The following is a 25,748-nucleotide window of genomic DNA, read 5'->3' as shown; positions in this document are numbered from 1 at the left end:
TCATATTTTATTGGTACATACATTAATTTAATCAAGGGCAAAAACTAAGAAAAACAAAAAAATAGATATATCAAAGAGAGGGATGTCTACAGGGTTAGAAGAGGGACAGATCACCATTTATTTTCAATTACAAGTGCACGGCTGGCAGAAATCTTACAATTTGAATGTAAATGGATAAAACTGGACAGGGCTTTGAAATCTATATTTGAACATAAACCTGACTGGGCTGAAGGGATTACTGCTTTGGATGGCCTTCAAGTACCAAGTGCACTTGGACCAAGTAAGAACAGAGCAATCAGGCATGTGACTGCGCACTTTAATTGAATCATTCTTACACAAATTGATAAAATTAGAGGAGAAAGGGCAAAGACAGATTCATGAGGTTTTTCCTTTTCACTTTTTTCTTTTTTTTACACATTAGATCAGAATGGCTTTAGGCAATGCTAAGGAAGAATACATTTTCATACAGTTATACAGAACTTTGCTACTACCTTAAATATACAAGCACAAGTACACAAAATGAAATAAAAGCCCACACTAAATTACTCTCTTTTTGTTAAAAAATAATACAAACAAATATAATTTGAAGGTTGAGATTTGGACCTTGAAAGTCCTCGTAGCTCCTTGGTCTGTAGCTTTCAATGTCGGTAAAAAAAAGGAAAATAAAAACATTCTAGGGAAATAGAGGCTGGTATAAAATGCAGATAAAATTTTCCAAAACGTTTCATTTAAATGCTTGCCATCTCACCTTTTTTTTTTTCTTCTTTAAAACAATGAGAATTCCGGGCTGTTCTACAGCATGGCGGTGGTATACTTGGTTTCAGTCCGAATCTTCCACTAATGGCAGGGAAAGATCTGTAATGATGTCTGCTTCAGAGGGGGATGAGCTGGGCTTTAGAGCAAACACACCTGACATCATCCTTCACCTCTGGTCATTTTGTGAGGGTGTGTGTAATTTGCTGGCGTTTTACACGTCGGCCTTCTCCTCCGAGGACAATACAACCAACCTCCTTCTTAACTTAAACAAGGGAACTATCTACACCTTCCTCAGAGGAGCATTCGCCCAGTAAAACACCAACAACTTCATGGTTACCGTGTTCTTAAAACCCAATACATTTGATTTACACTTCACTTGTTCTTAGTCCTGGCTCTCCTCTGACCCACGGTCTCACTCTTCTCTCCAGCACGTTGAGACGGGGCGAAATGAATGGCCGCCATTTTGTGAAAGTGGATCTGCATGTAGATGAGTGAGTCGGCCATGTGTCTCCAAACCCCTACTTCCTCCGTGACCTCCTCTCTCTTCTCCTATCCTCCTGTACCCTCCCCTCTTGGCCTGAGTCTCACTGAGAGGCTTGGGAGGTGGGGTTGTCGCTCTTACTCTCCTGGCTTGAGGGAGCCTTGTTGTTCCAGGGACTGTTGGAGCCCAAGGCTGGAGAATTGTTGAAGCTGTCCTCGTCATCGATGCCGTTGGCCGCGTCAAACTGTGTGTTCTCTAGCCGCGTGATCAGACGCTCGTCTTCATCGCCAAACTCCCCTCCCATTAAAGTGGGCTCACCCACAACCATCACGTCCTACAGAAGAGAACACGACGTTAGGATGCTTGAAGGGGATTAAAACAACCAGTATGATAATCAGCAGTTGGAACTAATTTTCCATTTAAATTAATTTCAGATTTATGCATTTAAAGAATCCAGTTTGAATTCAATACAAAATTTGTAGTCCCCTAAGATAAGCCAATCAAAAGCAGACATTCCTAACCCAACTGCTGCTTTATTTTAGAATATTTTCACATAAGGAAATAATAAAAGGAATATGTATCCTACAACTAATATCACGTAACATTTTCCGACTGGCACATTTCTTCCGTAGAAAACTTCAAATGTGGGCATTTAATCCACAAGACAGACTCCAATTTGCCATTATGTTTTGCCCAATGATCCATGCGTGCGTGTATATTATATATATATATACACATATACATATATATATATACATATATATATATATATATATATATATATATATATATATATATATATATATATATATATATATATACACATATATATACATACATATACACACATACACACACACATACACACTGAATCTCTAAAGTCTCCTGGTTTAGACAAAGACAAGTTGAAGATGTCAGAATTTATATAAAATTAACCAATAAACATTTACTGTTAATAAATTTTTTAAAAATCTTAAACATTAATTACGATCCAGTCTTCTTTGGATAAGAAAGTGACAATTTCACTTTGTTTTCTTTTTTGTCACTACTTGTTTATGTCTGTAGTCATATAGCGCTATAATATCATTCATATTCAAAGTAACTCATGTATTAAGGTTAGAATTAAAAATTAAATGCAGGCATGTTTGAACCATGCTTACAGGTACTTGGCTGGAGAGTGGGAAGCTGCCAGCAGGGCTCTTTTTCTTGCTGTTATTGTTATTATTGGTGCCTCCTCCTGCACTCATGGTGCTGCCGCCCGAGATCTTACGCTTCCGCCGCTTGTTGGGTGCCTGCCGTGCTGGCTCCGCTGATGAGAGACGGGACAAAATCAAAGCTTTATGATGAGCAACAGTCTAGCCAGTGCATATAGCAGCGACACTTAATCCTAAATATTAAAAACAAAATTAAAACTGGTGCCTTCATTAGCATTACAATGCTTAGAACAACAAGCCTGTTAAATAAAGTGCACTTGCTGAAAAATTCCCTACAAACTACAAACATGTACAGGACAATATGTTAGGTATTTATTGCTGTCCAAGGGGTTTCCTGGCAAACATGCTGCACAGAAAACTAATAACTTTTTCTATGAGAAGCACATGTCAGAACAGGAAGAATAACAAATCCCAGTTTGATTTAAAAAAAGAAAGAAAGAAAAAAAGGAATATTTGCCTACCAGGAGGAGCTACCATCCTTTGCCACTTCTGAAACAGACAGGTCTTGAGACAGTCCCTGGGGCTCAAGCTGTATGTCTTATGCCTGGACATGAGCTCCTGCATTGGCTCCAAGATCACACATAGCTAAAGAACAGAGAGAGATTCTACTTTATGATGTTTGCCTTGTGCACGTACAACACCACTGTGAAGAGGACAGTTTGTCTGAAGAGCATACATTCATGTAACTGAATGCATTATTTCAGTTTTATAACACTACTCCATTCCCAGAGGTGTAGGTGTTAAAAACAGAACTAAATTGGAATCGCTGTCAATATTCAGCAGGTTAGGTGTGATGCGATTTCCCGCTCAGAGCTGATTTATGACTATACCACTGGCACTATAAGACAGCTGGTACGTATGGAGGCCATACGAGCACTCACTCGGAGGTAGTTGAGAGTGGAGTTGGAGAGACCGCATCTTGTGATGTTCTTAGACAGCTGGTCCACCATCTGCGGGTCCTGAGCCTGGAATGGCAGACAAGAGATAAATCAAGTGGTCCTTAAATATTAATGTTATAATATTTTTTACAATTAGAAGGATGCCTTTGGCTAAATTTCATGCCATTGGCACAAGGTCTGACACATACGTGCATAGCCAGGATGCTGCGGGGAATGAGCTCTCTGTGCTGCCTTATGCTGAAGTGCCATGTCTTTATTCTCATCATGTCATCAAACATGAACTCCAGGTACAAACGTCCTTCCACGCATACCTGCCGTTTGCATGGCAGAGAAATGTGATATAGTAGGTTTACACACACAGACAATAAAAACATTTACATTAAACTTACATTTATTCCTTTAGTAGATGCCTTTTCAATTCAAAATGACTTACAAATGAGGAAATACAGGCAAAGTGATATATCAAACAGAGGACAATACAAGTAGCGCCACTATACAAGATTTATAATTGAGTGCGAGTGGAAATTGCAGAGAAGAGGCATAAGAGCTAGTGTAAGTGTTTTGTTTTTGATTGGGGACAATATCTTAAAGAGACATTAAATAACACTAATAACACAATAATTCTAATAACACATTAATTAAATAATGAAAACTATCTGCGAATAATGATGTCGCTGCTGTTGTTACACTATAACACTACATGTATGCATGCACGCACTCTGCTGCTTTAATGCCTACCTGTGTAAACATGGGCTTGCCATTCTGAGTGACCATCGTACACTGATCACAGTCCAGAGACACAAAGTTATTGTGGAAGGACTCCTTAGGGTGCTTTAGCACATAGTAGAGCTCAGTTGCACCCCCTTCAAATATACTGCGGAAGTAGCGCGGGATCAGAGTCCGGCCAATTGCTGAAGGGGAAAAACACAATTTCCATTAGCAACTAATAGGCACATACTTCACATACTTTACAGTACAGGCTACTAGAACAATTACAAACATACTGAAAAAACATTAAAATTATGCACACATTTAATTTCAAACATTATTTGAGCCTTACTGTATCGCTTAGGGCCGTCCTCTAGACAGAAGGTGATTGTCAGCATGGCGTCATCCTCGAAAAACTCTGTGGTGAAGGCGTCCCACCAGAGATTATCACACTCCTGGACTCAACAATCATGCGAGAGAGCAAGAGGGAGTAAGTGTGAGGGAAAGCAAGAGAGGAAAAAGCAAAACAAAAGCAAATGCATACAGTCAGCTCCAGCATTATATAAATGAGTAATAAAGATATATATTTAGATATTACTGAATAAACTGTTCTGTAAAATTCTTTCTGTGGAGAGCATCTTCACAGAAAAATAAGTATTTTAACAACAACATCATCCAAAAGTAGCTTTCTGATCGTTTTTAAATCTCTCATTCGCACAGAGATATGAATATATCTATGAATAGAAAAAAGCTGTGATAACAGGAGCCACTGGCAAATACTAGTCTTCAAAATTAACATATTCACATGTATTTCCTCTGAGGTTCAGGAACTATCCTGAGCAAAAACTAGAGTGTTTCTGTTCCTGTATTCCTACAAAACTGCAGGGGCTGTGACCAAACAGCAACATTTAACACTGTAAACTAACAATTAATCATAACAGTTTCTGGCCTGCAGAAAACTAACTACTGTAAATTAGAGGAAATAAAAAGGTTCCTGGATCTACAGCCCAAATAATCAACCATGATTCCTCAGGTGGAACTGTGTCTTGCATGTCTTTGCCTCACACTTACCTCTGTCCAGTTTTGTAGCCGTTTGTTAAGCTCAAATATCCTGTAGTCTGTCTGGTTCCCATATGGCGTGTGCCTCCTAATACGATAAAGAAAAAAGAAGAAGAAAAGCACAGAGAGTTGTGAGATTTGTTATACATGAACACCCATGAGATACTCTAATGGATCAATTCTACGAGAATAAAGCAGGGAGTGGCTGATACATACCCTATTCCAGGCTCTAGGTATGTGGGGGGGTACATGGGCGTTGGGCTGCAGAACAAGACAAAGAAAGAAGACAATATTTAAGATGACACACAGCCTTCACAGCAGCCATGTGTTTAACGGTCAATCATCAATGATCCTAGACAAAAATAGCTTCTATGTATTGATGTGTTTTTCTTTACCAGCAAGCAAGACTAAAATTTAGTGATGCATATTAGAAGCTGATGATTCAGGATTAAGTGTGATCCCCCTGTGGGTGCAGATTCAGACAGGAAGTGGATTGTTTCCTCCCCAGACATTTTTTTTCCCTCTTATCTCTACGGAGCAGTGAAGGCAGCCAGACACAGTCCCCTGCACTTTTAGTGCCCCCACCCTTTCACCGCCCAATCAGAGCCGAGGCTGTTGAGTGACGGATCGTTTTAACCAAAGACGGGGGGGTGGGGGGGGTCAGCCTTGGGGTTCTTGTTCTTCCTTACTCCACTATCTCACTATGGCCAAACTGGTGTTGGCTGACTTGGCAAAACCTACGCCAAACAACTGACAATCATGGTTTCCTGCTGGGTTTTTTTTTTAAATAAACTATTAAGTTGTTTTACTGTAAACAAAACCTATCACACATACACACACAGCCCAAGAGTGAAGAAAACAGAAACGCCCAAACTATGTTTATTTGCATCTACTACACTGCGGTAACAGAAAGAGGACTCACCCCACGTCTCTGTCCAGCATGCTGCCGGGATGGAAAGGGGGGAAAGCACTGCCGTTGGGGGGCTCCTTCGGGGAGTACAGCTTGAATGATTTGGAGGAACAGCCTAAAATAGACAGAATGGGAAAACAAAATTAGGAAGCTGTAAGCGACAAAATGCGGGCCTAATGTTTTTTCTAGATTCCTAAGTGTTTACTACTGGCTGTAAATAGTGATTAGATACCAGAGAAATAGCTCTTGAATTGAAATATGAGATATGTTGAATGCTCTGTTTAATTCGTCTAGAAAGTGCTTGAAAATGATAATTACAGTAAATATTAAAACTATCATAATATCTTCTTGAACTGTGGGTGTTTCTACACTTTCACATTTATAACACTTTAAGTATATAATATATATAACATTAGTGACGCTGTTCATGTAGTTACTGCATAATAAGCATTTGGGCTTTTTTTGCTATCATTTTATAGTAAAAGACATGATATATATTTTCTAGGTCGCTTTAAAGGAGGTAAAAGAGAGCAAAATCTTTCCAGACATTAAAAACACAGTATGTACAAAATTACTTGACTTCCTGAATGATTCAGACAGAAGTTTGTCTGTTGGATTATGTCTTTTAATATCAATTTTCTTTTAAAACACAAGAATTATGTTTTAAAACCACGACTAAAAAGAGATCAATATATCATTTCAGAAAATGACGGAGAAGCTTTCGCACCTGAAGCTACAAGAGTCAGTTGGTCAAAAAAGTTTTACGAAACATGTTTCAGCAGAATAAAATAAGACATTAAACATTCTTTTTTTCTTTGTATATGTAAATATTATACTAGTGCAAATAGGATACGATCAGTGATGTTTATGCTGACAGCCCTATCACTTCTAGCACACTCTAATGCTGTAAAATCCCCTTTGAGGCTGGTTCCTCTTAAGGTTCCTCCCTCATGTTGTCTCAGGGGGTTTTTCCTCTCCACGGCCACCTCTTGCTTGTTCATTAGGGATCTAAAGCTACATCCAGATTTTTGTAAAGCTGCACCGAGACAATGTCCATTGTTAAAAATGCTATACAAATCAAACCGTATTGAAAATTCCTGCTTCAGTTGAAACTATTCCGTACGCAGTATCAATGAATCATTAAACATTACCTATGAAGGTCAGGCTATCATTAGATTGATGATTTACATTTGAATTCAGAAATCCTACTGAGGATGCATGAGAGCAGGGGTCGCTTCGACATCATCTGGGGCCTAAGCGCGTGACTGCTATACAGGGCAATACAGCAGCCCACCCTCATTTCAATCCAATACACAGGTCAGGAGTGGTGTAGAGCTCATTTGCTTGCTTGCTCGTTCTCTCTCTCTCTCTTGCACACACACACACACACACACACACACACAGTGCAGAAGGGGGTTGTGGAGTGCAGACACACCCCTCACCCTATCCATCCTGCCTATTAAAAGGATCTACTGCGCGATGCATTCAGCCTCGACGGGGTCGTGACCTCCACTGTCACGGGAACGACTCCGCCTAATAATGACCGGCCGTCTCGTCTCGCAAATAAATCTGTGAAATGTCAATGATTCTCGCCTGTCATAAAACCACACGCTGGGTTTTACGAGTTTTGTCTTCTGTCAACCTGTGTTATAAGATACAAGATTGGCCAAAGCATAAGAGGTTTGTTCATTTCCAGAGAACACTCAGACATGCACTGATTCTTGGGATATTTACACACAACCCAAGCTGTTTTTCAGAGCACAAACTAGAGGACAGGTGCTAAATATTTGACTGACGCAACATAAAACTAAATACATTCCGATGAAGAGAAAAAATGTACACCCAGAACATAAAAACAAATTTGTTAAATATACAAGGAGACAGTTTGACATGTCTTTAGAGCACTAAAAAAAATCTAAGAATATAAAAACTAAGAAAAGTGGAATTTCTCAATACACAAATCACAACAGAAATCACATCAATCACCACATCACAACAATTAGCTAACTGTGCTATTAGGAATGGGACATATGAGAATACTGTGATGAAGTGAATATCGTATATATATATATATATAAAAATGTTAAAATATTTACAGCCACTTTTCTCCTTTTTAGTGTTATGTTTGCTTTCATGCCACCCTTACCAAATAACCACCAAATTAACTGCTAATTCACAACTGAATTGTTAGTGTTGGCATATTCCCAGCAATTTATTACGAACGGACAAACCCATGGGTGCAAGTTTTCCAAGAGTAGAAGATCCTGTAAAATGTTAGTTAAGTGTGACATTAAAAATATCCCTATACATAAGAAGCACCGAATGAAAAAACTGCATTCAATTTAATTTACAGTGGATCAATTGTGCACACATACACATATGTGCCTTTCTATTTTCATCGCAGCACATTAGCACCATGGGCAGATTTCTTCATCCATTGTTAACTGTCAATAATAGACCTGTCAATAAAGCAACCAACCAGCCAACGCCTGTGCATTTATCTGAATCGAACTGGCTGACATTCTACCATGGTGGGGATGTGATAAATAGCCATCTAGCTGTTTCTTTCCATTTCACAAATGCTCCGAGAGGACCCCGTATAGTACAGCAGGGGACACAGGGGTCTGTTTGGTCTCCAGGAAATGAATTCGAGACCTGGTCATTTTAGGGTGCTCCATCAGAACTGTGTCCACCCCCCAGTCAATGCTTTGAGCTTTTATCCATCTGCACAGCCTTGTCTTCAATTGTCACACCCACTTCTTGTGACAACTTCTTACTCTCATACACACCTGCTGCAAAGATGTGTGTACAACTAATGAAGCCTAAAAAAAAGCTACAGAGAGCTACCGCAAATTTTAGTAATAATATTCACACACACAGAGAGAGAGAGAGAGAGAGAAACACCCTTCCTTCATCAGTTTACTGCCTTCATGAAACATTCATTTGTGACTTTAAAGCATTAAAAATTAAGGGTGGGGGACACTGGACACACAGCTGCCCTGTGCAGCAGCACCTCTGCACAGTGGAACCTATGCAGTGTATTTCCACACGGCTGTCATAAGTTATCTTTATGGCCCACAGGTCAGTGGTGTACACTATTTGCACTGTGAGGCAGTGCGTGCAGTACCAGTAGTTTTATATCAGAATAATTGCTCCACCTGTTATGCCAGGTTATTGAATAATGTATCTTACGAAAAAAAAAACGATTACTAATTTCATTTTTTTAATGGCGCTCTCATTTCATGGGCCTGCTTTAAAATGAAATTAAATAAATAAATAAAACAGTGTGCTCTCTACTTGGTCAGCTTACTCCTGAATGAAAACAGACACTGGTGGTGTTAACAGAAACAGTGTTGTGTATTCATGCACAGGCCTAATTCAGACTGTAATTTGTAACCATCGACATTAATTCTATGATCATACACTGCCGAAAAACCTGACGCTGTGCATTTGTGTAAACTCTTATATGAGAGAAAGAGGAAGTCTTCACTCCAAATGAGAATTTCCTCTGAATCGCAACGGCTAATTAAGACTTGTTCCCCCTCCACCAGAAGAGGCAGAAATGACTACCGCATTGCCATTAAGAGCGATAAATAAGTAAATAAATAAATAAGCAACAGTCCATTAGATCTTAAGAGCATACCATTAACAGAGATCACTCAGCTGGTGGTTAATGACTGTCTGTCTAAATCAAATCAGGCAACAAACACTAACTTCCTGTGCTGTAAATTGCTTTCTTCAAAACAACACCTCCCCCTCGCTCTGATCACACACAGGGCCTCTTTCCTACACACAGAGAGGCAAAACACATCACACTAAAGGCTAAAATGTGCTGATAATCTAATTCACCTCAAAATGTGCCACATTATGAGTGGTGCTGACAAGACAGAGAGGAAGCAAAAATGCACTAAGGGACCCGCAAATTGCAGCAGCCGCAGCGTAGGACATCCATCTTGCCAAACATGATTCATTACTAGCAAGGGGAAAACAACCCAGCATCTCTCATTCTGGGAATAATACTCTTAAGGCTTAATAAAATGTGATGTTTATGAGCTGCTGCTCGCAGATGTGGAGAAATCAACAAGCCCAAGTGCACGATAACGTTAACTTTCCAACTAAACTAGTCTGTAGATTGTTGCAAAGCAAGTAATTTTGCATAGGATTTGCTCGTCTGATTCTAGGGGCAGAGAGTAAACCATTTCCAATGTGATCACCAAATTCATACTTAATCCATATGCTGAACAATAATAATAATGGCATTATTGTTATACAAAAAGGTAGGTAACAAGTCATAAAAATGGGAAAGTTATTAAAAGATTAATTATATCTTAGAGCATAACATTTAGAAATATACACACAAAAAATGGTGTTGACTTCACAATAAACAAAGATTTGAAAGGTGTGAAATTTCTTCTGGTCACAAGACAGTCTTGAAGCACCCACTAGTCGAGGAAGCTGGCTACACGGGCCGCATCCCAAACGGCTCCCGATTGGCCATGAAGTGCACTACATAGGGCGTACAATCCATTATTTCACGTGCTGTGCAGTGCACTCGCGTAGACAGAAGAAAGCCGTTTGGGAAACAACTTCTCCACTACTGGTTAGCTAGCTAGATTTTGTTAGCCTAGCATGATTGAACGAACCAAAACACTTCCGAAGAGCGTAAACATTACGATAATACATCCGTTATTCGTTTTGCGCGGCGTCCTATAACGAATTAGACTAAAACACATTCCGAAGCTATTTCAGTCTCCTTTCTATCCGAGCCGAATTAGCAAACTGGCAACCTAGCTAGCTAGCAGGCTAGCGTAACACGGCTACAATACATTAAAAAAAATATCAACGAACTGTATAATCAACAAAGAATACAATATGTATCTTTTAAAAAAAATAATAATAAAGTAACACAATTTTCAATACATGCAACATAAAGTGCATAAAAAACATGATTTTACCTGCAAGAATCGGTTTTCACAAGATTAATGTTTACAAGCTCCAGCGGTAGCACAGAGTAGCTCAGTTCCGGAGCTCGAGCTGAGTACGGTGGCTACTGTGGAGCAAAACTAAACGTCCCCGACACAAACTCTACACCAATAACAACAACAACGGGGGAAAGCATCGAAAATGCGACTGAGGAGAAAAATAAACCGCTAGACTGATGTGAAGGCGATGCCGTGTGCCATTTCCGTAAGCCTGCTAGCTGTGGTGTTGCGGACGGAGCCCGTTATAAGCCCTTTGTTCCAGGGCAGGCATGAACAATAAAGCTGTAGGCCCTCCTCTCTCTCCTTTCACCTCTTTCTCCTCTCTGTCTCTCCCCCACTGGCTTCTCCTTATCATCTCCTCTCTCTTTCTCCCACAATCAAGCTCGGGAGAGAGAAACAGTCCACCGCCCTTCCTCACCCTCCTCCTCCTCTCCGGTGGAAGGTTGTTTCGGCACATTTTTTGCATCTCTTCTCATCACATGTAATGCCACACTTATACATGTTTGTATTAAAAAACACCGAGTTTCTTGCCTTATAATTCAATTCTATTTAAATTTATTAATTTAATATATGTATTTTTTTTCAGTCAGGGCCTCTTTCAAATATAAAAAAAATATCTACACTTTATAATTATATTTTTTAACTATTTTTTCTTCATTTGTTGTTACTGAATTTGTGAGAAAACAAACAAACTACGAATTTCGTTTTAGGAGAAGCTTGTGTACATTTTAATAAAGTTACTGAATTTGACTGATTCATTTTATGAATATATATATAATCCAATTTATCACATAATAAACACATTTGCACTATGATATTAGTTTGCCTATCTATCTATCTATCTATCTATCTATCTATCTATCTATCTATCTATCTATCTATTTTATGAACTTTCCACCCTTCAAATCTTTTACAATTCATTTATGTGTATTCATTCGTTCATCTCCAATCAACTCAGTTTGACATTAATTACACCTGTTTTTAGTTTTTAGTCCATTTAAGTCCATTCAATTCAGCTGAACAGTCAATAAGGTTTAACGATAACATTTTACAACTATAACAATTAACAATAGAGGATGATCTGCACCACTGCATGATTTACACCATTATTTAAAAATGCGGACCTTAGACCACTAACAAAATCCAATAAAAATACCAAATCTAAAAGAAAAAATCTAATTAATCTAATGATGAATGTAAAGGTCATTCAATTAGCTAGCAAGGGCTTAATGTAACCCCATTATAGCAGATTATAGTCATCAATTTGTCTAATCAAATCACTGCTGCAATTACACGTACAAACACCTCAGCTGCATTAGTCCACTTCATAGCCGAGATCATTTGACTGCCAGGTGACCGATAAAAGACAACACAGCCCTGGGGATTTAAAATGATCAGTTCCCACTGAGGTCGATAGCTGGCCACTTCATGTCATGGCACAAAATCAATAAATGTGGTTTCAGGACATTGCGTGTGGTCCGTTAAAAAAAATACTGGAGATATCTCCATCAATAATTGTCTTGCTTAACATAAAAGCATTTCAATACGTCAATCATTATTTCCACAGAAGAAATTCAGGTCAACGCCTTAGTACATAAATGCACGACAAAACATGCTTAGCTTTCTCACAAATGCAGTAACAAATGAAAAAGTCCATTTTTTAAAATTATAAATGTAGATTTTGGAATCTAAAATTAAATTTTGGAATATTTACTGCGACACACCATACTAATAGATTTTAATAGAACTGATAAATATATATAACTTTGTGCATTACTTAGTCATTACAGTGCTTTACTGCTGTTATTACAAATTTGCTTTTGACTCTTTAAGATCGTATCATTTGCAGATTCACTCCCTGCTTGTGATTAGTATTTATAGCACTAGCACTTACTCTAAGCCTCATGTTTCACCATGGCTGTCTCTGTTTGTCCCGCAGCTATCTTGCACTTGTTTCTGGTTAATTGGTGGAAACTTGCAGCACTTTTATTACTCCTTTAACTGCTCTGTGTTTGCAGCTGGCCTACAAGTCAACAGTGAACAACTGGCACACCAACAGTGCAGTCCACAACCGGGAGCTTTCCAGTTTGCACAGTTTAAGCCTCTGTGTACATTTATGTTGTATACACTGAATGTTAAGGCAATTATAATAATTTATACTCCAGTACTATATCCTGATTGGTCAGGGGGTGTTTATTACATTTCTATGACAGCAGCTGTGACAATAGTTCCAGGTTCAAGGCAAATCACAGGTTTATATCAATAGACTAGTTCTAATACTTTATCATTTCTATAGTAACAACTTACATTGGGGTATGCTGAACTTTCCACAAAGAGATTTATTTTGAGATGTTTCTTTTTATTGTTGAGATGTAGACGTTTTCCGTGAGGAGAGGATTTTTTTGGAAGGAGTCTCCAGTGTCAGCACACTGAACATTTACGTATAAAACAGTATGATGTTGTTCTTTAATAAAAAAAACAAAACGCTGTTTGCGTTGTCATAATGTTGTGGCATAAAAGGAGTAAAATCCCTCAGTACAAGCAGGCGTTATTTAAACTATAAACTGATCTTTTGCATATGCAGTTGGGATAAGTAAAAAATATTCATTAGAATATCAACTTAAGGCAAATCATATTTATTGGATTAAGCGGTTAAGCAGTTAGGGGATTTGAGGACGAGCAATAAATTCATTTAAAGATAACCTTTATAACGTTAATCTGCTTTGGAAAATGCATGTTTTGCTATTTTCCTATCAATATAGCAGTAGGCAAGTTATTACAGGTTTCTCCCTCATTACCCTCACTAATGTAAACACAACCTGATTGTCTCACTGCTGAATAGGGCATGTGTGTACAGCATATCCAACGATATGTATTTTCATGTGGGGTACACGCTTAGACAGTGAGACTGTGTGTTCCTTATGCCCTTTACCTATATGCCACACTGGTAGTGGTGCCCTTATTTGGGATTTAATAAATTCAGTCCAATTGTATTGGTCACAAGGCAGCTTCACAAAAATATCTAAGATATAAATATAAGATATACATTCAGTATATACATTTAAAATGTATCCCTAATGAGCAAGCAAGCAAACTCCCTGCAATGACATTAGGAAGAAACCTTGAGAGGAACCAGACTCAAAAGGGAACTCATCCTAATGTAAGTGACACCTGATGTAAATAATTCCCCTTCGATAACTGTGTACTATCTGGTCAAAAGATGCAATTATATAAAAAGAAAATTCAAAGTAGTTATAACACAAAGTCTGTATTAGAGAACTAAGTTTGTTTAACTCTTCACTTGATAGAGACTTGAGTGCAAAACTGATTGCGGCAATTGCAGTCCTAAAGTGGTCATAGCAATTGTCTTGAGAGTTACAGAGGAGCAGCAGAACCAAAGCCAACACATGGAAGTCAGTGAACAAGCCTTAGTGCTAACACAGAATAATAACCGAATAAAACATATCAACCCATTTCCAAATATTATTAAAAAGACACCAGTGTATTTCAGTCTGAACACCATCTACGACATCTGAAGCATATGTGTAATTATCATGAACAAGAATTTGTAATTGTACCAAGGAAGGAACTGTAAACCGGTTGACCTGAAACAAACTCATAAATAAAGTCTAGGGCTGCCTATTCTGTATATGCAGTACATGTTAATGTGAATCATGTGTTTGGAGAGGAAAAGGATGAAAGAAAAATAGTGAATATTGCTGAAAGTAAACATGGAAGAGTCAAAGCACTGGTCAGCACTGGTCATTTGTGTAAACATAATTATTTTTGTTCTCCACTTTGATTAAGCTTTACAAGAACATACACTTTGTCTGTCTGTCTCATCATAAGATCTTATGTTAACATTAACATAATGGTGCCCGTTGAATTTGTTGTCTATGCTAATCACAGATTCACTACAGATGTGGTAGAAATACTATCCCTTTAAAAAAGAAAATCAGTACAAACTTAATTGTGACTGGGTTAGAAACCAGGAGGTTGTAAGTTCAGATCTCAGAGAGGCACAGAGCAAACCGTCAGCTGCTCAAGTCTATTACTGGTGTAAAATTTTGCCTTATTTGTGAGTCGCTCAAAGCATGTAAAGAATAAACAAATATTTAACAGCGCTTGTGGTAAGAACAGAAAATACGAGATGGTCAGAATGGTTCTTTCTTACCAGGCGTTTCCACTTGGTCAGCCATCATGTAAAGTCTCACTGTTCTTGGTGAATATTCGAGCTCACTAGATTACAAATGTATAAGGCGGCTATATGTTTTGCTCTCACTTTTTCTATTCTCTCTCTCTCTCTCTCTCTCTCTCTCTCTCTCTCTCTCTCTCTCCCTCTGCTGGATATCTCTGGTGCCCAGGCTGTAGGGTGAAGGGGTGTCGTTAAGTGATGGAGGGGGTTGAAGACTCTCTTACCCACCTTCTGTTCACTAGTCAACAGGAAGTCCTGAGGCACACATCTGCCACACGCCTGATAACAGGCTGAACTGCCCCTGTTCCACCAATAGTGCCCCCCGCTCTTCTAGCTGTCTGTCTTCTCCTTAATGCCCGTTTAGAGATATGTTAAACTGACATATTGGTGCAGCAAAAACCATGACAATGCATTTTTTTCCTACACGATTTCATCACTACACTTGCAAAATCACTATGAGTTCTGTTAGGCTTTATTTTCCTATTTTAAAAAAATCCTCAGATTGTATTCAAGAAGCCAAGATGTGGTCAGTGTCCATTGTTTGTTTCTTTTTGTTTTGTACTTGAACTGCAGTGAGAATGCTGCTAACAAGCAATGGAAATCTATCCCACATAAAATGTTTTCCATAAACACATGCTCAATTCTTCGCATTGGCTGCATCAAGTTTATTCCTGCGATTTCATTCTTATATAGATGATTTGGTTAAATAGCAGGAAGAGTCTGTATTTACAAATTATAATACTGACAATTTTTACTTTTTTTGGTCTATGTAATCCTCCATATAACTTCACACCTTCTGGTAAAATTCCACCTCCAAACTTCAGGATGCTGTGTGTTGTCTTGTGCTGAATGATACCAGATTCTATTTAGGGAAAATGTGATAATTAAGTCTTTATTTGCCATATACCCATTATTGCACAGTGAAATTCTTTTCTTCACATATCTCATCCTCGGGGATTAGGGTCAGAGCGCAGGGTCAGCCATGATGCAGCACCCCTGGAGCAGGGTGGGTTGGGGGCTTTGCTCAAGGGCCCAACAGTGCCAGGTAAGCAGTGCTGGGGCTTGAACCCTGATCTGTTGGTCAATGACCCAGATCCTTGTTTAACTGCTAACGTTACAGTGTATATCTACGTGGTGAGGTTTTGCACAATGTCCACATCAGGAAGTCAGTGGGACATCATTGAAGCACTGGATGTGGTCTAGTGTTTCCCGCAAGTCTGAAGCAAACCTGGATGTATAACATTTTGTGTATTTCGTATGATATTTGGTATTTTGATCTAGCTTCTACTGATAAAAAAAACCTTGCAACTTAACAACAAATAAATGTCCAGATGAAAATAATGTATCAGATCTGTCACATTGCTCGTCCACCTCTTTAGTTTCTGTTGGTTTATTGTTGCTCTTCTCTGCTCTCTTACTTTTTCCTATCCTTCTGGCTTGCTGCCTTAGCCCCAAAACCATCATAAAACATTTTTTTTAAAACCGTGAACCACATCCTGTCCTACATAGATAAATCAAGAGGCAAAATAAAAACAAACAAACAAACAAAACAAACCCCAAGCTGGTCACGTGGCCTTAATCCTCTGACTGACACAGAGAGCATGAGAGTTATGTGAGTGATTGACAGGTCTCCCCTGGGCTTAGCCTGTTTCTGTAATGCTAAGCCTCAGATCAATAATGTTTTGATCATGGAGTTTGGATTGGGATCCTCCGTGCTAGTAAGGGTACAGAAGAGCAGAGCTGCTCGGATTTCATCCTCAATGATCACATCCGTGATGGGAGATTAGAACAGACACGAGAGAACCAGGCGCCCTCTTGTGGTCAGACATGATGGATGGCTACACAATGCATCGCTTAACAAAGTATAATTCTCATCAGGTCTGTAGAGATTGATCATTGAGCTTCCGTGTGGGGAAGAAGGAGTTCACACAAGGTGTGATGTTTTATAGCAACTAACCAAGGAAGAACAGTAATGTGCCACATGACCAGGGTTGGGAACATGTACTGTGTGTCATTTGTAAATACAAAACTACAATACAGACTGTTCTGAGCTCACTGTAGCACATGTGAATTTGTCTCTGCAAACAGAGACAAGTGTTTGCATTCCTCTAACCCCTGAGAGACAAAAAAAAAATCTTGAGATTTATTTTACCATGTGCATTTATTTGTGCTTTTCTATTTAGAAAAGCTCCAGCTCTGGCATGGCCTAAATGTTTCAGTAATCAAGTCTAAGTCAGCAGCGTTGACCTGCTCTAGCTCATTGGTTTGAATGTGCCCAATTACTTAGAACAGTCCACACATTTTACTTTGTTAAAGCCTATTTAAAGCACGAAGACCTCAAACAGTTTGCTTTAAGCAGGCAATTTAAAAAGTCAGTGGGAATCTATGTGGCAGCTACTTTAAAAGTTGGAAATTAAAAATAAAATACTTGTCTTTCAGAGAGCTTGAGAAGAGGATAATATATATCAAAGTAAGTGATATCTGTTATCAAAAAAAAAAGGTGAAAAGTAGAAACGGAAGAAAAAAAGTGGAATATAACTTCATATTTACGATGCATTCAGAAATGCTGTTTACATTAAAAGTCTCATTGCTTGTAATTGAGGGTACGCAAACTTTTGCATTCAGCTTTATCTTGAAGGAGTACAAAAGGACCCCTTGAGCTACGTCCTCAATCTTTCTCTATTGACGTAAAATGTTCTGTCATAATCTCGTGTTATTCAGGTAATAGAGCACTATAATCTTTAATCTGTCTATACATTTTTCTCTCTCTTTCTCTGTCTCTCTCTCTCTCTCTCTCTCTCTCTCTCTGCACTGGTGTTGCCTGGGGGCTGATGGGTAAGTGACATTGCCCTGATGTTGCTGCGTTCTCGGTGCAGGAAGCCATTTTGTTCCAGATCTGTGGCTGCTGGGAGACAGGTCTGATGTGTTAGAGACAGCCTGGCCAATGACAGATCAGTGTGCCAGCCAAACGCACAGTCACACACCAGCTAAGTGAGCTCTCTCTCTCTCTCTCTCTCTCTCTCTCTAGCACTCTCTCACCCTCCCTTTCTTGCTCTTAATGCTCCCTCGGCCTCCCGCTTCTTCTCTGGCTCGCTCTCCCTCCCTCTTTAACAACAGTCTTGCTCTCTCTTTCTCTGACACAAACACTCTCATACTGTGCTCCTTGATTTTTTTTTTTTTTCTCTACTCCCTCCATCTCAGAGACACATCCTCCTCTACAGTCTGCGCTTGTGTAACTGCAAGCGCCATGCGTGTGGTTGCCATTTTAGTGCTGCTGCGATTTAAGTGATTTTCCTCTAATCAAGTACACCATGTGACTCTCCGCATGAGAGAGCACCAACCTCTCCTTCTCCTCGTTGCCACAGACAAGGTTGGGGGGGGATATGTGTGAGGGAAATGGAGGGAAAAGATACAAAAAGAGAGAGGGGACAAACTGAAGGAGTGAAAGGAAAGGGGAAGACAGGTAGGGAGGAGCTTGTGACCTGTAGATGCTGAAGGTGACCACAGACTGCAAATATGTTATATATGATAAAGGAATGTTTCTTAACCTAACCTCAAAGCTCTGTGTAGTTAGCTTAGGTCTGTGATTTTTATCTGAGATAAGAATAGACAACCTACATATTTAATTAAAATTCACATATAGTATATTCATAGCCTGTATGAATTCAGCACTTGTTGAGTTCCACCAAAATCCATACACGAATTAAAAACTACGCTTACACCATAAAACTCTTGGATGAGAAAGACATGAGCGAAAGGCTTAACAAAGCTGTCGTTATAGAGTTTAATCCAACTTTCCAACACTGGAACAATACAGGAAAAGGCTTTTCTTGTTACACTTTCCTGAAGGTTTTGTGGTATCCATGTGCAGCGAGGCAGAGGCAGAGGCTGAGGCATTTCCATTTTTACTTCGACCTACGTTGACCATATTAGTAAGGCATAACTACAACCGAGAACACACACACAACAACTAAAACACTTCAGTAGGTCTGCTTAGAACTAAAACAAACACACCAACATGCAAAAACTGTTTTTGGCTAAGCCTCTCAGCTAACTAGCAAAGGCTGAAACAATTCATGCTCCACAGTATTAAAACACACATAGACAAATGTGAAGACATGTCTACAATTAGAAAGTCTGCTCCAGATAATGTACAAACTGAGACATGAACAACAATGAGGGAAGAAACGGTTGCTTAACTTAAGTCAGTGCTCATTACCACAAACCACACCAGAGGCTACAAGATGAAATCTTGTCTGTAATAATAATAATAATAAAAATGAAAACAAATCATGTGATAGGGAAAACATTTAGCATATATGTCTGCCCTTTAACTCTGTATCAGGAGTTTATGAGGGAACAGACTGAACTAACACTAAACCTTCATAATCATTGCTCTTACTCTGATATTTAAAGTCTAATCATTAATGTAAAAAAAAAAGTGAGTAATCCAAATAAATCTAGAATTATTTAAAAGTTATAAATAAATTTTGACCTCACTACAAAACTGGGCCGAATGATATTACAGAAATTGTTGAAAGTGCACTACGGAAAAAGTGTATTAACTGCCTCAGTGAAACATGAGTTTTAAACAAACAGGTTTTCCGTTCTTTATCTCAGCACAAGGCGACGCTGAAATTCTTGTCTGCAGTGATCACACATACACTACAGCTGACTTGAAAAATGGATCTGAATTCTGGCAAAACAAGAAACACGTTAATCATCTACATGTCGAGGCATACAGTAGATGACTTCATTTTAACAGTACGTACTCCCACATGCACATACATGTACAAGCGCTCACAAAACTCACACGTACCTCGAACCTAGACCACACAAGTAGGGGGTGTATCCCACTGCTCAGCATCACAGAGGAATGTAAACAAACTGAGTTTATACTGAGCTAGCCAACTCTCTGTCTCTCTCTCTCTAGCTTCTCCTTTCACTCTAGCTCTTACTTGCTCAATACTAACTCACTCACTCTCCAATCTAAGAGTGATCTCACTCCCTTGCTTTAGTCTCTACTAAACACAATCTGTTCTTTCTGACCGCAAGCCATGAACAATGCTCATTCTCAGACCAAATACACAACCAATGAAACCAATACTCACTAAAATGCACCATTATAACCACTGATCACATAATAGGGCTGCAGCCACAGGCCATTAACCAGCCATAGTCCCTGTACACAAATTCACAAATTCACACACACACACACACACACACACACACACACACACACACACACAGAAACTAAGTGCAGAAAACAATCTACCTATCCAAAACCCATTAATAAATCTGGGCTGTTATCATTTACGCTTATAAAAATGTAAATTCACAACCACATGTGAGTATAAGTCAAATTAAGGCCTTTTTGACTGACAGTCATTGAGACGTCTTGTTCTGAATGATCCAAACACTCACCAGGTTCTATGCACGCAGGCACTAAACAAATAATTCATATGAACTTATTTAATGGTTCATAAAACTTTATTGATATGATATTGCAACAGAGAGACTGAACAGATGCTCTTGAGAAACAAGCAGGCGTGCTCCACTTTATGACCAGTCTAAAAAAAAAAGAAAGAAAAGATGAGAAGGCCATCTTGTAAACCTACTGGGACACTGTCGTAAAACAACAAACGCCCCCAAAAAATCTCTGGCTAGAAACAAATAGTAGATATACCGGATTTATTAATTTTTAATCACTCTTTGGGCTGTCTGTTCGAATAAAGGAGGAAAAGAAGAAATCTGAGCAGAAGGAGAAAAAGCTGATGCTGTAGCTACAACAGAGAGATGTCTTACAGAGTAGGGAGTGTTATCAGTGCTTGCTTCAGGGCACAAATGTCACAGACGTGCTTGAGTGCCTGTTGCTCTGGGCGCCCGAGATGGCATCGCCTGGGTGAACTCTACAATAACGGAAATCAAACAGATGTCTGTGTGGCAGCGCAGTCGTAATCGAAGACATTGTTTGCTCTCTGGCTTTGATATCAGTCCTGATCCTTCATCTCAATTTCTGTTTCTCTTTACACCTCTCTATACGGAAAGCATCAGTTTGTTTATTTGATAAAAAGATGACAGTGGTCTCTGGTTTTCCCTGTCCCTTCCTTCCTCTCTCTTGAGAGGAAGGGATGAGAGAAGAAAGCCAGGGGGTGTTTGATGGGTCTCCGCTTGGCCGATTGTCACTCTAGCCAATGAGTCTGAGCAACAGAGCAAAGATATCACCCTGTTACATTAACACTGCAGGGAATGAGTGAGAGAGAGGGACAGGGAACGAGTGAGAGAGAGAGAGAGAGAGAGAGAGAGAGAGAGAGAGAAAGAGAACAAGCCCTATCAGCAGCAATACACCCAGTCAGATGTTTAGTCTTATCCTGAAGTTCTCCTAACACTTACAGACCTTCCTCAGCTCTATGCGCCCATGTTTTATTCAAGTCTGTTCATGATGTCTGAGCTTTTGTCCCATGGGGAGAGAACACACAGTGATCTCTCAACACATCTTATCTGTACTGAAGTACAAACCAATATTTCGCTTCATTTAAATAAACCGTGCTGCTTTGGGCTAAATCGGGGGACGCTAATACCTTCATTATGCCAAGCTGGAGAGATAGCAAATCTTCCAACCACAAACAAACAAGAAAACAAGCACAGGCTGGTTCCAGCTCTGGAACACAAACAAGTCTGCCACTGATGTGATATAAAGACCAATGTTTTTCAGCCAAATCTCTATCAACTGCATCTAGAGCATTTGTACCATTACCCTGGAATAGAATTTCATATATATTTTTCACCATACTAACAAAAGAATAGTAGACGTGTTTACTCAAAAGCCACTTTGAATGTAGGCCTAAGGGCTGTTGTTGGGGGCAGCCAATAAACATTTATGCAAAACATGTTTTTGAAGAAGCCTTTAATGAGTTCTTCAGTCAAATGGACTTGTAAATGAAACTATACCTAAGCTCTACATTTGTATAATTTGTCCTTTCTGAGAAGGAGCTACATTGTCAGAGAAAAAGACTTATGGTTATAGCTCACCAGCTTAGCCACCACAAAACTTTCAGGAAAGAGTAAGAACCTGGGATTCCTGGCTTGCTCATGTGTTTGAAGTTACAGGACAACAGCTTTGGTAAAATGTCATTTGAGATCTCTTTTGAATACAGTCGCATGTTTTTTCACATTTTATCAACTGGCCATAGACTTGGGTTATAAATGAATTTCAAGTCATTTCTCAACACCAGAAAATGTGTTTCTGGTAATTGTATATGTGTTGTTTGAAACCGGTGGAGTTTTGCTTTAAGTAATGAAAAAATAAAAATAAAAACCCCAAAGCCAGCGTGAAGGGTTGTAGGATACAGCCGTCACTGACACTTGTTGATGTGTGTAGACAGAAATCCCATAATAATCCTGCTGATGCCAGTGTGTGGGCGCATAAAAGTCAGCTCAAAATGGCTAATCACAGAAACACACTCCGCTGGGCCACTCCATCTCTGACAGGCAGCATCAAACCGACAGATACAAGCACATTAGCACAGGCAAATACAAAAGAAGAAGAAGAAGAAGAAGACATTTGTACAGTGATACAATTCTAATGCCAAGCAAAAATGCGTACATGTGCTATGATTGCAAAGGAGAAACCATGAGTGCCATGAGAACATCAGCTTGACCTTTGGCCTCTTACCAATTTTACCTCTGCAAACTTTCTGCACATCTGGTTTCTGACATAAAACTGGCTAGTTAAAAATACTCATTTCCCATTCCGCAGCCTGTTCAAAATTAAGGCTCCAAAATGATCAACAACAACAAGAGCCACAACAAGGCAACCCGAGCCTGGGCCATGAAGCTCTTCACGACAGTCACCAATGCAAACCATCTGTGCGGGGAAAAAAGAAAAACACCACCAAACTCTTCCAATTTCTCCCTTCCTCAATCTGCTTTGGAGTCTGCCCTGAAACAAAACTCTAGCACGCACACACATACACACACACACACACACACACTCAGAGCTCCACAGAGTACAACAGGGGGCAGCCATGTTTTCCCCAAACGTTTGTATCTCCCGTGCCTTTCCCTGTCATTGCAACAAAGCCCTCGGGCCACGTCCTCTCGCCACGCCGACGCACTTGACAACACACTCTATCTCCCTCGGCAACCGGGTGGTAGTCACGGCGACAGCAGAGGGCTCTTACCCGGACACGCGCAGCCGCCCACGGACATCTTCTCACATGCCCGTTCCTGACGCTGCTGCTCCGAGCTGATGGTGGAACGCTCTGACGAGTCGCTTTGCTTCTTCTCCTCTTCTGCTTCTTCTCCTTCACTCCGCTCTGCTTCTGTTGCTGCTGCTCACATGGGCGTCTGTTTTTCCAAAGGTCCACACATGCACGTATACACCGAGGAGAGAGGGAGAGAGGGAGAGTATGAGAACGTGGAGGGAGGGAAAGGTTAAAAAAAGAACAAGAGCACAAAGGAATGAAAGCAGAGAAAGAAAGAAGAAGAAGGAAAAAAAAAGAAAGAGAAAGAGAGGAGCAGAGAGTTGCAATGATCCTGCTGCCTTGACTGTACCCTCGCGCTTATTAGTGTGCTGATAGCAATGCAGGTGGGAGGAGAGAGTAAGACAGAAAGAGAGTAAGAGAGTGAGCGAGACAGCGAGAGAGAGAGAGAGAGAGAGAGAGATTATGTGTGTGTAGGGCGAGAGAGTGTTAGAGCGAGCGAGGGAGGGAAAAAGAAAGGGAGGGTGAACAAGAGGGCTGTCAAAGTGACCTGAGCAGCAGATCTCAGAGAATAACAACCATGTGATGTGGCTCTCTGTCTTTTTTTTTTTTGCTTTTAAAGATGTACACACTGTTTTCCTGCCCTGTGCCCATCTCTGCCACCCTGTGCCCCCCTGCATCCACATGAGTGCTCTCATAGGGGGGGTTCGGTCGGCTGGCAGGCAATGAGTTAGAGGAGCAGGACACACTGTCTGAGTGGCTCGTTACCATCCGCGGCAAACAAGTGAGGGAGGGTGTGTGGTCATCTGACATCTTTCTGCTCATTCTCTCGCTGTGTCTTTTGCACTCCTGGCTGCCTGCCTGCATTCACTCCATTAGTCGCCAAACCTGTCTTTTTTTTTTTTTCTTCCTCCCATTCCATCACACACCCAGTCTTACACAACAAAAGTGATAGAGCGGAGACAGGAGAGGAAGTTACCTCGTCTAATTCTGCCCCTCCATGCTTCATTCACCTAAATGCTGAGGAGCATTGGAATGCGTGGTGTATGCAGGGGTACACTTTTAGCCTGAAATCCTCCTCTTATTTCCTCTAAATGAACCTCTGCAGCTCAACAAAGAGCTCTTTAGAACCTCACAGCAGGGGGCTGCAAGCATTACTGGTGTGTGTGTGTGTGTGTGTGTGTGTGTGTGTGTGCATGAGGTCAAATATGTTTCTGTGTGAACTGGCTCTTTTTTCAGTTTTAGGAGAATATAGATCATGTCACAATATTTGTTTTTATTGCAAGTTTATCGCTGTTGCTGACAAACTTCACTGTTACTCTGGATGTGGCGATAAGATTATTGGTGTCAGGATTGATTAGGGCCTGAACTTCTGATATAATCTAGTGAGATATTTTATGCTGAGCATTTGTGTGTTGCCCTTATATTACACAGAACTGACACAGTAAAGAATATTACTATATTGCTTTGATATTTTATTTATTTATTCATTCATTCATTCATTCATTCATTCATTCATTCATGCATATCACATAACTTGCCATCCTAACTTGAAGCTTGCAGAGAGAAATACAGATTCAAAGAAATAGAAAAATCATAAAATTTAGTATGCAAACTAATCTTACACTGACCGCTTTAAATTCTTATCAATCTACTGTACTGCACTGTCACTTCCACGATTAATTTCACTCTAAATCAGAGTCATTGTATTATATCATCTTTTTGTTCTACACCTTTCTGCTAGCTACAGTATAATGTCAGGTCTCATGAGAATTATTATGAGAAACTTGAACCAAACTTGCCAGACTAGCTACAGCTAACTCTTTACTAACAAGTGAATAGTAAGCTATTAAAATTTTTTAAAAATAGTTAAATACATTTTGTTCAGTTGTAGCAATCAAAATGCTGTGGCCCTGAATGACAAAAACCTAAATAATGAGTGATACGTGCTAGGGGATAAGCTTCAAGCAAATTGTGAGCATACAAAGAAAAACAAAGGGAAGGACACTGTATGTAAATTCGGGTTTTGTTTGTGCAATTTGTTTTTGCTCGGGATTTAAAAAGACTCCAGGAACAGAAATGCAAAACTTGCATTTTTGCATGTTTAGTACAACACAAAATCAAAGCTGTGAGAAAACCCTGTTCAGAATAAGTGTTCCAAATTTTTGTTTCTCTGCTCAGTATAAATGCTTTTATACTATTTTAATACATGTTATGAAACCTAAATTGTTTTAAGAAAGTGGCTGATCATTATAGGATATTAACCTACTGAATTGTATACTTGTAATACCTTTTGTATTAATTTGCACACAATCGCTGTTCCCAAAGTGACTTTTAGGC

The 25,748-nt window shown here is 39.6% G+C and overlaps 1 protein-coding gene across 3 annotated transcripts; it reads right to left on the bottom strand.

The window, feature by feature from the left end:
- Nucleotides 1–648: 648 nt before the first annotated feature.
- ldb1b (LIM-domain binding 1b) lies at nt 649–23,837 on the bottom strand. Of its 3 annotated transcripts, none has more exons than XM_058401035.1 (11): nt 23,388–23,837; nt 6,040–6,142; nt 5,334–5,378; nt 5,130–5,205; nt 4,411–4,513; nt 4,089–4,261; nt 3,539–3,661; nt 3,333–3,416; nt 2,913–3,036; nt 2,398–2,546; nt 649–1,571 (listed from the first exon to the last, which is right to left on the bottom strand). In XM_058401035.1, exons 1-11 carry the CDS (start codon nt 23,413–23,415, stop codon nt 1,341–1,343), a joined length of 1,239 nt encoding a protein of 412 aa, XP_058257018.1. In that variant the 5' UTR covers nt 23,416–23,837; the 3' UTR covers nt 649–1,340. The 3 variants fall into 3 exon arrangements, with proteins under 3 accessions (XP_058257018.1, XP_058257019.1, XP_058257020.1); XM_058401036.1 differs by lacking the exon at nt 23,388–23,837 and adding an exon at nt 15,184–15,334; XM_058401037.1 differs by lacking the exon at nt 23,388–23,837 and adding an exon at nt 10,983–11,380.
- Between the last annotated feature and the right edge of the window lie 1,911 nt (nt 23,838–25,748).

Source organism: Hemibagrus wyckioides, linkage group LG10 (assembly GCF_019097595.1).
Source record: "Hemibagrus wyckioides isolate EC202008001 linkage group LG10, SWU_Hwy_1.0, whole genome shotgun sequence".
NCBI lineage: Eukaryota > Metazoa > Chordata > Actinopteri > Siluriformes > Bagridae > Hemibagrus > Hemibagrus wyckioides.
Note: the sequence above shows the minus strand (reverse complement) of the source record. Positions and strands in the feature narration are given on the sequence as shown.